Raw genomic sequence first — 16,159 nt, 5'->3', positions numbered from 1 at the left:
TTTAAAATGTAAACTATTGAGGTATAAATCGGGTGCACAAATCATAAATGTACAGCTCCATTAACGTTCACAAAGTGAGCACACACCTGTGTAACCAGCGCCCCAGAAGCCATCTGATGCCCCTTCCAGTCATTACCCACCCCTCCTGAGGGTAACTGGTTGTCTGGTTTTCAGCTTTATAGAAATGGAATCATAACACTGTTTTCTTGTGCCTCATTTCTTTCACTCTTGCTTTAGTTGTTAAGATTCATCCCCGTTGTTCTATGTGGTTGGTGTTAGTTTATTCTCATTGCTGCGTTGTATTCCATAGTGTGACTGTACCACAGTAGTTCATTTATACATCCTGTTGGTTGACGTTTGAGTTATTTTCCAATAACTATTGGTTGATGTTTGAGTTATTTTTTTGCTGTTGAAGGTAATGCTACTGTGGACATTAAAATGCTAAAGCATGTTTTTTAGTAAAAAAAAAATACATGTTTCTCTACACACATTTCTGTTAGAGACCTATTTATGGTTGAAATTGCTGTGTCTGTGGTTCCGTGCATGTTCTGTTAGAGGAGATACTGCCAAGCAGCGTTCTGAAGTGGTTTAACAGTTTACTCTCATAACACCAGTATTTGAGAATTGCATTTACTCCATGTTTTTGCGAATACTTTTTTAATTGTCCTGTGTAAAGGTTAGAGGTATGACATTGTAATTTTATTTTGCACTTTCAGTGGGGTTTTTTTTTTAGGGGACAGCAGCTTGACAATGATTCTGAAGGTTACTTGCGGGAAAAAAATCAAACCCTGATCATGGCCCAGAAAACTCCCGAGAGGAAAGTAGTACAATGATTTTAAACTTTCCTTCATTCGACAGATATTTATTGAACACGTTTCACTCTCTGCCTGCCACCAGTCCAGGACCTTGAGGATGCTGCAGTGAGAACCCCAGGAAAAAAATCCTGTCCTGACAGAGCTTTCTCTCTAGTTGTAGCAAGTAAGATGCATGCAGTCTTGCAGGAGTAGACAGGTCAGTTGGCAAGGATTCCTGTGGCAGGGATTGCAAGAGCTGTCAGCGCGTCCTGTCATCTCTCCATGGAATTGGGGGGCAGCCCCATAGGGGAGCCTCTACCTTAGGAAGCCATTTGTTGCCAGCGGATGAGAACTGGTGTTGAAGATGGACTTACTTGCCAAGCTGCTCCCTGTTGATCATATGATAATTAGTTTGTGATACACATGGCATCCTAAAGACAGGGGAAGGGAGAATGATTTCATTTGTGCTCCTGGGACAACCAAGAGATTAAGTGGAAAAAACTAAAGTTGGAGGATCCTTAGCTCAAACCACATAAAAAAATAAAGTAACAATGTATTGAAACTTAAAAGATAAACCTATTTAAAAGCTAAGAGAAAATGTGGATGAATATTAGTCTTGAGATGAGGAAGGCTTAGCTTCTAGACTTAGAAGTAATGGAAGAAATTGCAAAGGAGGAAAAAAAAATCTACAGACTCAATTATCTACAAGTATCAAACTGGATAAATATTTGCAACAAATCTGATAGACAAAGGGGGAAAAGGGCATGTTCACACACTGCTGGTGGGAGTGTAAATTGGTACAATCTTTTCTGGAGAACAGTGTGATAATAAGTATCAAGAGCCTTCAAGTTCCTCTCCTTTGACTCAACAATTTCTCTTCCAGGAGTCTAGCCATTGAAGATTGCCAGGAATTTGCACAATTGTTATATACAAGGCTGGTTACCTTAGCTTTGTTTAAAAACACCCCAAACTGGAAAATAACCTAAACGTCTACTGGTGGGAGAAGAGTTAAATTGTGTTTTTAACTAAATTAATTACTCACTGCTCTAAGCAAACATAGGTATGATTCTTAATCATAGGATTGCTGTAATTAGCAGCGACATCTTTGTACTTCCTGTCTTGTTTTGCCTCAGGAAAATCAAAATATAATTCTTCTACATTTCCGAAAAGCCAATTCAATGCTAAGTGAAGAATAGTGGGATTCTTGGACCAGTTTTGAGCTTTTCTTTTGTACCGTGCTAAAAAAAAAAAAAAAATGTTAAACGGAAACGGATCGTACAGAACATTTATAAAGTGCTTATTGTGTGTAGCACATTGTGCTAAGTGTGTTACATGATTATTCATTTATTTCTATCATCGACCTTAAGAAGCAGGTAATGTTATCCCCATTTTACAGGGGAGGAACCAGAGGCCAGGAAAGTTTTACTTATCTGAGGTCCTACAGGTGGTGAGAGGCAAAAGCAGAGCTCGGCACAGGCCAGGCCTGAGGGACTCCAGAGCTTGTTACTGAGTATCTAAGCAAGAGTTTGTCCTGCCTTGGAATTAAAATGTAGAAATAACAAGTGACTTGTAGAAATAATTGTAATGGGACTTGACTCTGCGGCAGCTGCGGAGGGAGTGGAGATACTATGGTTGCACTTCCCTTCCCGGGCGCCCCCAGGGTGCCCCCACATCACTGTGGCCTCCAGTGTGGTTGCTGTCATCCGTCTCCCCTTGTTCTTCGAGTATCTCATGGAATTCACCTCCCCACCCCCAAATCACTGTTCTGTCCCCAGGATCAACAGGCCCTCTCCTGCGCCATCAGGATACCGTATGATCCCATGTTGTTTCTCAGCATTTCTCACGGGCCCTGGGACTCCACAAAACAGGAATGAGCAGCTTCCCGCTTGGGGCGCTGGAATCTATCACTAAAGGCAAGAGGAACACTGTGAAAAAGCATCGAGTGCACCTAATTCTCATTGACCATTTCCACTCCAGAATGGAGAAGACACTAACTAGAGGAGCCTTTCATATCTTCTTCCATAAAATCCCACAAGAAGCCATACAGTTAATAGTTTGCTTTCCAGCTTAGCTTATTTGTCCTCCTTTCTTGCATTATTCGTGCCCTTGAAACAGGAATGGGGACAAAAGAATTAGGTTGTTGCCATCCATGATTTTATAATTAAATCTTTTTTTTTTTAAGCTGTATGTCCTTGCTAAAAAGATGTAATTTGTCTTTCCAGATTTCTGTAAACTAGGGTTTCTCAGTATCAGCACTGTTGACATTTGGGGCTGGATCACTCTGTTGTAGGGGGTCGTCCTGACCTCTCCCAACTAGATGCTAGTAGCGTCCCTCCCCCGCAGGTTATGACAGTCAAATTTGTCATCAGACACTGTCAGATGTCCTCTGTGGGGAAAAATAAATACAAATGGAGGAAGTGCAGGGCTAGAGAAACCTCGCCCACCCCTCCCCTCATCCCTGAAAGGCAGGAAACCTAGAGAGAAGGCTGGGCCTCTTAGGTTGTACTTGGCTGTTAGGGGATGTTGGTGTTTATAAGCTGGACAATCAGGCTAAGCTGCCCGCAGTTGAGAACCTGAGAACCACTGGTATAAACATAAAACTTGGCACACTTAACATGTTTTTGTTTTTTTTATGAGGTGTTGGGAAATAACTGTGCTTGAGGAGAGTGTATTATCATATCTGATGTTTTATCCTTTGAATATTTTCAGATTTTTCACATATTGATCCCATGATTATATACTTTTGAGGGTAAAATATCTTTTCTCTTTTTTTTTTCTAAACAGTATGCAAGCATTGAAAAAAATGGTGAGTTTTTCATGTCTCCCAATGACTTTGTCACTCGATATTTGAACATTTTTGGAGAAAGCCAGCCTAATCCAAAGACTGTGGAGCTTTTAAGTGGTGTAGTGGATCAGACCAAAGATGGGTATGTTTGTTTTTAATTACCTCATTTAATTTTTTTGATTGAAATAGCTTTCTGTTGCTTTAAAGATTAGGAAGTTAATGAATACTTTTCCATCTCAAGCATTTTCTCTACCTATTACAATTAATTCATTATTTTAGGAATAATACCTTTAACATTTCCTTCTTATCACAGTTGGGGATTCTATGTGTGTATTTTTTTAAGACTTTATTTAGGGAGAGAGAAAGAGCACTCTTGGGGGGGGAGGGGCAGAGGGAGAGGGAAGGAGAGAATTTCAAGCAGACTCTGCGCTGAGCACAGAGCCCTACGTGGGGCTCTATCTCACATCCCATGACCTGAGCCGAAATCAGGAGTCGGATGCTTAATCGATTGAGCCACCCAGGCACCCCTATGTGTGTATTTTTTGACAGTAAGGAACTTCTTATAGTTTCAGAGACTTATTGTAGTCGATGAGTGGTATAAGATCTACTAGAATATTTATACATATATTGGTATTTTTCAAGGGAACTGTAAAAATTGTGAGTAAATGTAAAATATAGCTCTACGAACGTAACTTTTCTATGGTCTTTCCCTCTGCTCAAATAACTTTTGAAATCTTCCATATGATTAAATAGTATGAATCTGACAGAATAATATGGTGGTTCCAAATCACTAAGAAGGGCATTCTACCCAAGCTGGAAGAGACTGACACTTTGCTGAATGCCTTTGGATTTTTTTTTTCCCTTACCAGTGTTGTCAAATTTAAAAAATGAGTTTTTCCTAAGCTGTTTAAGATTGCAGTTGGCTTTTACCATTAAGTGTGGAATATTGAGACCCACACTCTTGGTAATACAAATATCAATGTTCCCTAATAGCCAAGTACCATGTCCAAGAACTGGCCTTCTCCAACTGTGGTAGACCCAGCCTCCTATCCTTGCTCTACCTGTCAGCACCCCCTTCCGTAGATTGCAGTTACCTGCTGTTCCGGAGTGGCTTTCTCTACTCTGGGCCTTCTCTGTTTGTCACCTGTCTGATTTTTCCCATATGCGCTGGTTAAGATACAACTATAGTAAAATTTGTTGATGTATTGCAAATGCTTTCAGTTTTTACCAGCATTTTCCTTTTCTTATTTATGCGCCTGTGGTCCCATCTTCCATCGAAGTAATCTCTAAAATGAAGGTCTTGCGGGTAGGAGGGAGAGGGATGGATATTGGCTGTGATACTTACAATAACATCCCGGAGAGCTGCTGGAGCATGCCTTCTCTGTTTATTATTCTGACAGAGGTTATTTGGGTTACTTCTGTTTTCTATCTCCACCCCAACACAGCATTTTTTGCCTGGTGGGAAGGTGTGTGTAATGTATGAGCAGGTGATCGTTCCTTCACAGGGCCTCTGCTGGGTGGTGCTTGGAGAGGCTGATGTATATTTCACACTAGTCCATTGAAGCAAAAGCTAGATAGAACATAGATTTATTCCCCAGATGTATTTTTTGGGGGGGGTAATTTGGTTGCTTTCACACACCTTGTGTTCATGATTTGTAGGAAGTGTGACCAAGCTCACATACAACAAAAATGGTCTGATTCAAGGTTTAAGATTCATTTTTTTTCTTACTTGATAGCTTAAAAATTCTTTAAATTACAGAAACATTGAAAGAGTATAATGAACACCTATAAAGAATATGATGAACAAAGCATGCTCTGCACCTAGATTGACTGGTTGTTAACAAATTTGTCACCTTTGTCTTCTCTTTTTACACACGCATGCTTTCTATATACAAATATATGCATACACATCGTTTTCTTTTTTGGCTGAGCTATTTAATTATAAACTATAGACGTCATGATGGTTTGGCATTTATCTTCTAAGAATAAGAACATTCTCCTACATAACCGCCATACCATTATCTTCCTTAGGAGAATTAACAGTGCTGTGAAGTATCTTCTAATTTCCGGTCTGTATTCTAACATACTGGATCTTTCTACCTGCCCCCAGCCTCAAATGGCTCATTGCTCATTTTTGGTTTTTTTGTTTTTAAATCTAGGATCCAGGCAAGGTTCTTTTATTATATTTAGTTGTTATATCTCTTTTAATCTAGAACAGACCCTTGCCTTCTAATGTTTTGTTTTGTTTTGTTTTGTTTTTTTCCCATGATACTGACTTTTAAAACCCAGGCCAGTTATTTTATTGAAAGTCCCACAATACTGGACTCGTCTGATTGCTTTTTCAGGCCTGGATTCATGTTAAAGTTTTTGGTGCAGGTTAGGAGTGATTCTGTACTACCTATTGTACCTCCTCAGGAGGCATGTTGTCACAGCATTGGTGATGGGAAGTTTGATCAGTTGGTTAAGGTGGCATCCCCTAGATTGTACAGAGATCATTTTTGTTTGTAATTAGTAAATAGATTCTGAGACCATGTGCATATCCTGTCTCCCAGCAACTTTTCATCCACTAGTGTTAGCATCGATGATGATTCTTTCCTGAATTAGTTATTATGTTGCAGTTTGAAAAATGGTGATCTTTAAAAGATTTTATTTATTTATTAGAGAGAGAACACATGAGCAGGGGGAAGGGCAGAAGCAGAGGGAGAAGCAGACTCCCCTGCTGAGCAGGGAACCAACACAGGGCTCGATCCCAGGACCCTGGGATCATGACCTGAGCTGAAGGAAGATGCTTAACTGGCTGAGCCACCTAGGTGCCCCGAAAGACAAGTGGTGATTTTACTAATTTTGTCATTTCTCCTGTATTTATTGTCTAGCATTCTTTGTTAAGAGAAAGCTTTCTTCCCTCCACCCTGTTTTCTTTCTCTCTTTATATCAGTGTAAAGTCCTGGAAGTTTTTATTTTAAATTCAATGAATTATAATCTAACTGTTATTCTTGTGGATGCTCAGCTTATCCCAATGTGGGCAAGGGGAGTCCCTTCAGTCCAACTCCAGTGCCTGTGAGTGCTCCTTGCTTTTCAGGCAAGTAAGATGTTCCACGCTCACTGTGGGTATTTCCTTCCTCTAACCTGGAAATCACTCTTCTTCAAGAAGTCCTGTCTTGGTGCTTTTAGGTTGGGAACAGTGCTTAGAAACAGAACGCTGGGCACTGGCTTATCGTTACTAGGTTGTTACTATTTCTCTGGCTTCTCAGTGGAAAGAACGGAGACATATACTTAAAAAAAAATCAAAACTTCATAATGACATTTCCTATTTAAATTTAACACGACAGGATTTTTTCTAATATTTGATCTCTTTCGGTGAACATATTGGTTCCTTATTTATTAAATTAATATATTTATGGGTATTAACTTATATAATTGTAATACCTTCTAATGTTTTTTTCCCCATTAACATACATGCTTTTCCTATTTATTTTTACAGGTACTCTCCAAAAATAACAGCCTTTGATTCATTAGATACAGTAATGTAACATACGTTGTACATACATAATGTAACATGTATATTTTTTCAAAACTTATAACAATCTAAAATGCTGGCTCTGCTTTCCTGGTTGTGCAGATGAGCTAGCTGGGGCTGTGGGCTATTAAGCTGTTGGCCACCAAGCCTGACTTCCTCCAAAGACCATGTAGCCTTTCCACTGTTTCAGACTGCCTTTTCTCTCATAATCTTGTCATCCTCTTTAACTTGACATTTTCTTTCAGATTTTGTATTATCTTAAATCTCAGTGTTTCAGTGTGACAGAGAAAATCTTAGATGGCCTCAATCTGTTGCCCTATGACTTTTTCTTCCTTCACTGCAAAAACCTGAGTTTCAAAAGGGAAAATAAGCACCCATAATCTTTTCACCTTGACACGATTATTTAGAATTTTTTCAGTGTCTCCTGTGATTTGTTAACCTGCATCAATATTTTCCATAATCTGAATGTATTTTAATTGCACTTCTTTTATAATCTTTTAGACTGAATCAACCAATTCTCATATTTCTGTATGCGGTTCATATTAACAGTGATAAATAGCTTCATCCTTTTCTATGAAATTATGTACCATACTTTATGAAATCATGCCCTTCTAGAGTTATTTCAGTTTTCTTTTTGTTTCTAGTTTTCCTTTTGTTTAATTCCCTTGAAAGAACTTAGAGGCATTCTCGATGCAAGGGTAGAAATATTTTAAGTCTCACCATATGTATTGTACCTCTTTTCAAAAGCATGGAGTAAGTTGAAGAACTTGTCTAAACTATTTAGGCTTTCTGAGCTAGTAGCACAGTGCTGGTGTTTGAGCCGAGACCTGCCTAAGACCCAAGCCTGTTCAGATGTTCACGTGCCATTTTCCCTAAGCCTAACCCTGACATACAGCTCCTCAGTATTTACTTCACAAATAGGTGTAAACATACATCTGTTCTCAATGTAAAACTGCGAATGCCTTCGTTTCCCCTTCCTTTCCCTTTCTTTGGAGGCATAGCATTTATCAAGTTCACAAGTCACAAATCATCTTCCCAAATCAACTACTGTTCCTTGAAAAAATTACATGATGAAGCCACATGTTGGCCTGTGGAAGCACAACACCTACACCGAAGGGAAAGCACTGGTGTGGGCGCTCTCTGTCTCTCCAGGCTCTTTTCACATCACTTGGCTGGCCAGAGGGATTTTAGTGCATAAGCTTAGTAAAGCTTTTGTAGATCGGTAGATCGGTAACTTTAGGATTTAAGTATAGTGGCAGCTGTGCTGACCTAGGTGTCAGGGTGAATTGAAATAGTTATTTCTGGGTAGATACTGGCCCACCAGCTGTGGTTTCTTGCATGTATAGACCAGGTCCTGCATATTTTCAGATCTCTGGTGTCTAGTCCAATATCTGGCCTGTTTCACAGCAGTTTATTGACCAAACATAGGTAAATCTACTAAGAAGTATTTGTTCCCCCTCCCCCCTTAAGTTATGAGAGCCCAGGTATATTGAGGAATGGAAGTTCTAGTTCAGTTTCTAGGTTACCCACTATAGTGGCTGAATAACGTCTACCTAGACATACCAAGTCATAATCCCTCGAATTTGGAAATGTGACCTTATTAGGAAAAAGTATCTTTGTAGATATGATTAAATCAGAGATCTCGAAATGAAGAGATTATCCTGGCTTATCCATGCCTTAAATGCTGTAAGTCTCCTTATGAGAAGTAGAGAGAGATGTGACACAGACACTGGGGCCACCAGAGGCTTGAAGAGGCAAGAAAGGCTCCTCCCCTAAAGTATCTCCCTTTGGAGGGAGTGTGACCCTGCTGTCACCTTGGTTCTGGACTTCTGGTCCCCAGAACTGTGATGGAACAAATTTCTATTGTGTTCAGCAACCTAGTTTGTACTAGTCTGTTACGGCAGCTCCGGAAACTCATACTCTCACGTACCCATTTTCTCTGTGGTTTAGAAAGCCTGTAGTCACAACCGGCCTGATTGTAAACAGCCTTTTTTCCAGTAGTAACTTCTGGCCAGATCCCAATGTTTTCCAGGAGACCCCTGCCGCAGCCTGTCTCTGTGAGGGCACAGCCCCTTCCTGAAGGCTTCATTTCTGTGTGGGGTTGGGCCAGACTCTAGGCATGGAAGTTAAATGCCTGTGCACTGCATGAACTTCCCGGACAGGGATTCTGTTTTTCTGGAGCACTCTTCATTCTGATTCAGTGTTTCATTGGGTAGCGACTTGGTCACACTTCCATTCTGTGAGCTTCTGGCCCATTTTCTGAAATGCAGAGGCTAGTGTGCCAGGCGCCTGGGAAGTGCAGGACACAGTGATGGAAGAGGCAGGAACTGTGTGGGAACTTGTACTTCATGTCAAGGATTGGGGATCTGTACTCTGAGAGCAATGGGGAGCCATCAAAGGATAATTTGAGTCTGGGGGTTGGCACAATTTGCCTATGTTATAGCCTACTCAGAGTCTTTGATTTCACCTTTCCCTACCCCTCTTCTAATTGCCTGTTGTGTTTAGATTTCCCCAAATTGCACTGTTTTAATAGATTTAATAACGGGTTTAATCAATTTGTGAAGTTCCTTGAGAGAGAGAAGAAACTTTGAATGCCTGCTCCTGGAAACTCTCTGTTGGTGGGCCTCATGGATAAGGAGAGCTTGTTGCAGCATTTGAGGAGAATGGAGAGGGAGGCGAGGGAGGGTCTCGAGGACCCTCTGTTTTAGGGGCCAGACCCTCTTACCTTAGCTGAACAGTATGAATTCTCTACTTGATGTTGGATTTATTTGTATGATTTTTGATGTGTGTTTTAGATTTGTCATCATTATGTTTTTGTTTAAAATGGGAATGAAGCTTTCTTTGTGTATTATCCGAGGGTGATTTTTATACATTATTCACACAGCTATCTACCAAGAGCAAGTAAAAATAAATTTTGTGCACGTCCTTTTGAGCTTTGCTCTTTGTTGTTTATTATTAAGGGATATCTCACTAGAGAGAGCTGGGCTCAAAACTGTTTTCCCTAGTACTTGAACTTCTTACCTGGGAAGACTAAGTGGGGCCTGAATAAGCTGGAGGTATTGGGTGCCTGGCCTCTTGGGCTCAGGATGCTCACTGACCAGTACAACCTGACCCCTGCCCGTGTGGGGTGGGCGCTGGCTGGCTCCGGCATCTAATCAGTTTGCTGAGATCATGTATGACTAAAAACATTAACATTTTCCATCTCAGGTATACAAGTTCTTTGCACTCCGCGCAAGAACAGAAGTTGGCTCTTTTGAAAAAAGGGATATCAGAAGTCCGGATTTCTTAATGAGCTAACATGTCCATTTTACCATCACAGCCCCCACTTTATTGTATTAAAATGATAGCTATATAATCAACACATAATTCCTTTCTCTTCAGAGGACAGAGTCCAGGGCCTGTTCTCATTTTTGAGACATGAGGAGTAAGAGTGTCAAAGAAGAAACAATAAAAAAGAAATCTAGGGTTTTAAAATGTGTGGCTGTATAAATCAAGTGTGTTCTCTGCCTTTCCCATGTTCACTCTTAAGCTGAGGTAAAAAAAAAAAAAAATATGGCCTTTAAATACTTCACAAGGTGAAGGAGGATATAATAATGTTGTTGATGATAAAATCATTTTTATATACCTGTTTTCACTTTGTGAGGCTGTTGCGATGAGATCCAGGCCTTGGCCACACGCTGGGAGTTAATGAGGTTTACAATTGGCAATGCTTAAAGAGTATTAGGGTAATGTATTTAAATATCAGCAGTTCACAGTCTGAAATGCTCATCATCTGTCAAATATAATCCGGAATCAATAAGAGGAGGTCTTTCAGTTTGCTAACGAGGAGCGTTTTCTACATACTAGGGTGGACACAGATTTCAGATAAACACCTGAAATTCATAAACTATAGAATTAAGCAAAAGCATCTCTTTCATTAAAAAAAAACTTGGTAATAATCAACAGCAGTCACCTGAGAAGCTTAAATTTTCTTCTTAGTCATCAGACTCCCAAATTAATCTACCAAAACAAAAAGCCTCATTAGCAGCTCTCATTGAATCAGTGTTTTTTCTTTCTCTCAAGGTGTCTGATTAACCCCCTTTCTTTTTGCATTTCTCACTTTGTGTTAATATTTGATGTCTGAAATCATAGGGGGGTGCGTGCAATGTGGTGGCTAGACACTGTCTGCAAGGAGCAAATTAAAAAGAATTCTTAAAAAGGTTTGTATTATGTCGCTGGTATATTAGAAAACCTTTAGGAATGTCAGGTGCCTGGGTTTATTTTTCTTTTTAATTCGAGAAAGGGTTGATTAATGACTGGGTGTTGATTTCACTTCTCATTCATATGTAGGGACAGCCCTCCTCCTCTTCCCCCTTCTACGTGCGAAATGCAGGCCCTCTTTTGGAGAGTGTTGCTGTCAAGGGAAGGTGAGAAATGGGGCCAGGGCTGGAGGGGGAGGGGCGGGGAAAGGAGGGTTGTGGATAGATGACAGCATAATGTAAGCTGGCGGGAGTGACTGTAGGGAACGGAGCTCTGACATGTAGGAGAGAAAAGGAAGAAATTCTAGTGCATTGTCTGAGAAGGAGGTAGGCTCTTGTTGAGAACTGGGTGAGTTCATCTAGAACAGCTGTTCTCAAAGTGTGGTCCTTGGGCCCCTGGGAGTCTCTGAAAACCTTTTCAAGGAATCCGTGAGGTCAGAACTGTTTACCTAATAATACTAAGATTCACATCTGTCTTTTTCACTGTGTTGTCTTTGAACGGATGGTTCTAAGAGCAGTGGGGGGGTCAGACGTGTGGTGCCTTAGCTGCAGTTAAGGAGTGCCACCAGGCCAGACAAGACGAGTGAGCAGTCATGCTCTTCACCACCACATGTTCACAGTGACGGAAGTGATGAGGATGTCAGGTCCACTTCAGTACGTCCTTGAAGAAGCAGTAAAAATCATTGATTTTTATTAAATCTCACCCTTGAGTACACGTAATTTGAAAATTCTGGGGGACTGTATGGAAAATTGGCATAAAGGATTGCTGCTGGTTATTGTCATGTGGTTGGTTGAGGAAAAGCACTTGAGCAGCTGCTTTGAGTTGCTGGCTGAGCTAGTCATTTTTTTTATAGAACACTTTTTATTTGAGAGAATTAAAATTTTCATGTGACAGCTTCCCAATACTTAGACTTTTCTGATGTAATTAGTGGGGATATTAATGATTGTGAGTTTATAATATAGTGTAATGAAATGTGCCAACATTCGGAAGATGGGCATAACTTAGGGAAAGGTGTTTTCTCGTTGTCCGGTACAGGGGGTTTCAAAATCATGCCTGGGTAAGAGATCTATTCCCAGTGCAAGACAGACCCATGGAGTTTAATGTAACACAGTGGGATGCAGTTTCGGATTCCACATTGTAACTGATCTCTGAGGAACGATCACTTGTTAGGATTTGGTGTTGTACTGTAGAGTAGCCACAGTTATCTGAAAAGGCTGTTAAAATACTCCTTCCTTTTCTAATGAATCTGCATGAGGCTGAAATCCTTCATATCCCTCCAACAAAACAATGTATTATAGCAGATTGAATGCAGCTGTCTTCATTACGTCAGACATTTAAGAGATTTGCAAAGACATAAAATACTTTTTTCTCACTACATTTTCTGTTTTAGAAGTTATTTTTCATAGATATGCTATTTATATGGCCATGTAATAGGTTTATTCACTTGTAAATGAAGTAATGAATACTTTAAAAGTTTATCTGTTTTAATTTCCAGTACAGTAATTATACATATAAACCACATAAATAAAAGCTCTTTGGAATCTTCAATATTTCATAAGAATGTGAAGGGGTCCTCATACCCCAAAGCCCCAAGAAACGCTGAGCTAGAGAAATGGAAGGACAGGTAGAGTATAGAGTAGAGATGTTGTGTAGATGTGGTGGTGGGATTTGGGGGAAGTCGACTTCTGGTTTCCCTGGTTCTGCTCTGGGAGCTAGATGAGAGGGAGGATGCGGGCTGAGGTACTGGCAGTTTGAGGAGAGAGGAGAGTATACTACATAGTTACCTAGAAGTGGGAGTGTTGAAAGGATCCCGGGCAAGACCCACTTGAGGGCCCACCTGAGGGTTTGTGGTCATGACCTTCAAAGTGAGACCAGTTAGTGCAGCTGAGTGTTTTACAGAGTTCAGCTGCTTGGCTCCTGGCATAGAATAGGAAGGGACCAACATAAGCAGGGTTAAGGGCTTGAGCATTGAATCATCAGAGTAGGAGAGGTGCCAGGGAAGTGAGGGGTATGCAGGGGAGTGATTATAATGATTGCCTGTAGATTGAATCTGGGTAAGGGGCAAAGAGAGGACATTGGCATTAGAGTCAATGAGAGGGTGGTAGGCTTACTGAATTGTATGTTTGAGTGTGGTTGAAGACTGTTTAAGTTAGGGTATAAGAGGAAAGAAGAGCAGGAAAATTAGGAGATAGTGGCCCAAATATGAGATGCATGACATTGAGAATAAGGAAGTATTGTAGTTATCAGTATGGCAGACTTCTGGAGTCTGACCGTGGGTGTGAGTGTCTGAGGAAGGGTGGAAAAAAAAAATCATTGGAAGAGAGGAGGAGCTCAAGTGTTTGGGAGGTCAGAGTGTTGTGTGTGTGTGTGTGTGTGTGTGTGTGTTTAAGATTTTATTTGAGGGGGAGAGAGAGTGCACGCACACATGTGTGTGTGAATGGGGGAGGGGCAGAAGGAGAGGGAGAGAATCCCAAGTAGAGTCTGTGCTGAGTGTGGAGCCATGCAGGGCTCAGTCTCATGACCCTGAGATCATGACCCGAGCTGAAACCAAGAGCTGGATGCTCAACCAACTGAGCCACCCAGGCACCTCAGGTCTAGGTGTTTGAAGGCTTGGTGTTGAAGTGTTAGTACACAGAGCTAAAATGTGGTTGGGGGTATGAATCAGGGGTCATTAGGTGATAGAAACCAGGAAGGTTGCTGTGTGGTGTAATCAGGTGGTGTGAGTATTTAAACAGGAGTGGGGTAAGGAAGGAAGGGCTGGGGAATGGCCTGAAGAGGTGATGAGGAAAAAGGAGTATACCTGCCCTGTTTATAAGCCTGGTCCACCTAGGATGGCAGAAGAAAGCCCATCTGTATTTATGAGGGGACTGCAGAGGGTTGCCCTCAAGGAAGAGCCAGGTATTGGTTACAGCAATAAGGCGAAGGGATATTTAGAGGATTCCTCTGAAAGGGATCCCTTTAGAGAGGGGGATTGAGCAAGATTTTGCTCATTATGTCTTGTAGAAGGCACAGTGGAAGGGTTTTTGAGAGATGGCACAGAATAGGGGAAGTACAGAGCCCTGGGGATTAGATGTAGGTGATGGAGGCGAGGTGAAGGGAAATCTAGGGCTGCTAGTGGAGGTTGACATGCACAGGATAAAGGGCATGGAGATTAGTCCTGGTGCAGTCCAGATCATGCATCCTGGGAGATCGGGATCTTGCAGGGTGGTAAGAATGCCTCGAGAGGAGCAATTTTATTACCTGAAAAACTTTCAAAGCAAAAATACCCTGTGGGATTGGATTTCTGCTGATAGTTCCTCCTAGATGGTTAGACCAAAGAATGGTAGGAAGCAAATAGTTAACTGTGTACATAAATGGTTCCAGGTCTGGTGGTAACAGTTTCCATCCATTTTCTTATTTAATCTTTATAACAAGTCTTTAAAACTGGTGCTTTCACTCCCTACTTACAAAGGGAGGTACAGAATCAGAATTTAAGTAGTTTGCCCAAAGTAACATAGTGAGTTGCTGGAAGTAGAATTTGGACCCAGTTCTTTTGGGCTTGGACCCAATCTGTTCTTCCATGGGACTTTCTACACATAGAGGAGAATATTGAAAATGGACCTTTGCGTGAGAACTGTGCCTTTGTCCTTGCTAACAAGTTCTGATGTCCTTTGCAAGATTCTTAGCCCCCAAGACTCATTCTTCGGCCAACATACGGTGGACCCCAAACCTCCGCCAACGACCATCCACAGCCACAGACTTAGGAAAAGCTCTCCTCACATTCCTCTCATCCATTTTTTTCTAAGCCAGGGTTAGTTTTTGGATCATTCTCCCCTTTCACTATTCTTAGACTCAACCTTGAGGTCCCGTTGGCATACCGTATTCTCAGAATTCTTATTTTTCTTTACTGGGCCAACTGAGGATACCAACCCCTTCTTCCACATTCTTCTCAGCATGTGGAGGTGCTCAGAAAATGAAAGAGCAAAACAAGTGCTCTCCCACTCTCTTGTTTGGTTGTCTAGTCTTGCTTTATTCTGTACCAGAGGTGTTTAAAACTCACATCTAAAATGTTAAAGGCAAAGAAATCAAGGGTAAGCTCTGTTTCCTGGCTGCTCAAAGATCTGTTTCTCTACCAAAGGCAGTGTCCTGGGCACGGGGCATGGCAGTTGCTGGAATTAAAACGGTCTTGTACTAAAGCTGCGAGGGATTCCTGAAGTGAATTGTGAAGAGATTTGGTGCCTGTTAACTTTCCCATTGATGGTGGGGTTTTGGGATTTTTCAGTCTAGAAGAGTAAGAGATGAAAGAAGATGACTACTGAACTTGTGTAGAAATTATAAAGTCACTTAGTCTCTGTAAGAAAGGACATACGGTGTGGTAAAGTGACCAGGTGTTACAGACCTGAGAGAACCTAATACTTGAAAAATCTAGGTTAATTTCAGATTTATTAATTCATTTAACAAATATTTATTGACATTAGCTATGTGTCAGGCACTGTTCTAAACAAAATGGTAAACAGTGTACTCTTATATAGCAAATAATGTAAACCAGTAGATAAGTATAAGATACAGAGGTAGGTGGCTGCATCTGTTAAAGCACGGGAAGGAGGTGGTGAGTGGCTGGCTGTGTGCGCTGGGGTGCCATGGTGGGTAGGGTGGTCAGGGAAGACGTCTGCAAAATGACATTTGGGCAGCGATTGCAGTAAGAGTGAGCCAGGTGAGAATCTGAGTTGAGCTTTCTAGGTAGAGGTAATAACAGATGCAGATGAGATAGGAAAGTGCTTGACACGTTTGAGAAGTAGCGAGGAGACCGAGGCTGGCAAGGAGCAGGAAAGTGAAAGAAACCAA

General features: G+C 41.2%; 1 protein-coding gene across 8 annotated transcripts in view; it reads left to right on the top strand.

Annotated features, from left to right (window-relative positions):
* The window catches only part of SLC25A13 (solute carrier family 25 member 13), a 185,108-nt gene that overhangs the window by 29,549 nt on the left and 139,400 nt on the right, over positions 1-16,159 (top strand). For 2 of the 8 annotated variants that reach the window (XM_025872925.2, XM_025872924.2), the window contains exon 3: positions 3,579-3,721. The exons of 2 other annotated variants lie outside the window; for them this stretch is intronic. In XM_025872925.2, the coding sequence (XP_025728710.1) occupies positions 3,579-3,721 (143 nt within the window). Of the gene's footprint in view, positions 1-3,578; positions 3,722-16,159 lie in introns of those variants that run through there. 4 more of the 8 variants (XM_073898853.1, XM_025872926.2, XM_073898850.1 and 1 more) reach the window with 3 other exon arrangements.

Source organism: Callorhinus ursinus, unplaced genomic scaffold (genome assembly GCF_003265705.2).
Source record: "Callorhinus ursinus isolate GAN/ISIS: 27379988/994484 unplaced genomic scaffold, GSC_fseal_2.0 scaffold12, whole genome shotgun sequence".
Lineage (NCBI taxonomy): Eukaryota > Metazoa > Chordata > Mammalia > Carnivora > Otariidae > Callorhinus > Callorhinus ursinus.
Note: the sequence above shows the minus strand (reverse complement) of the source record. Positions and strands in the feature narration are given on the sequence as shown.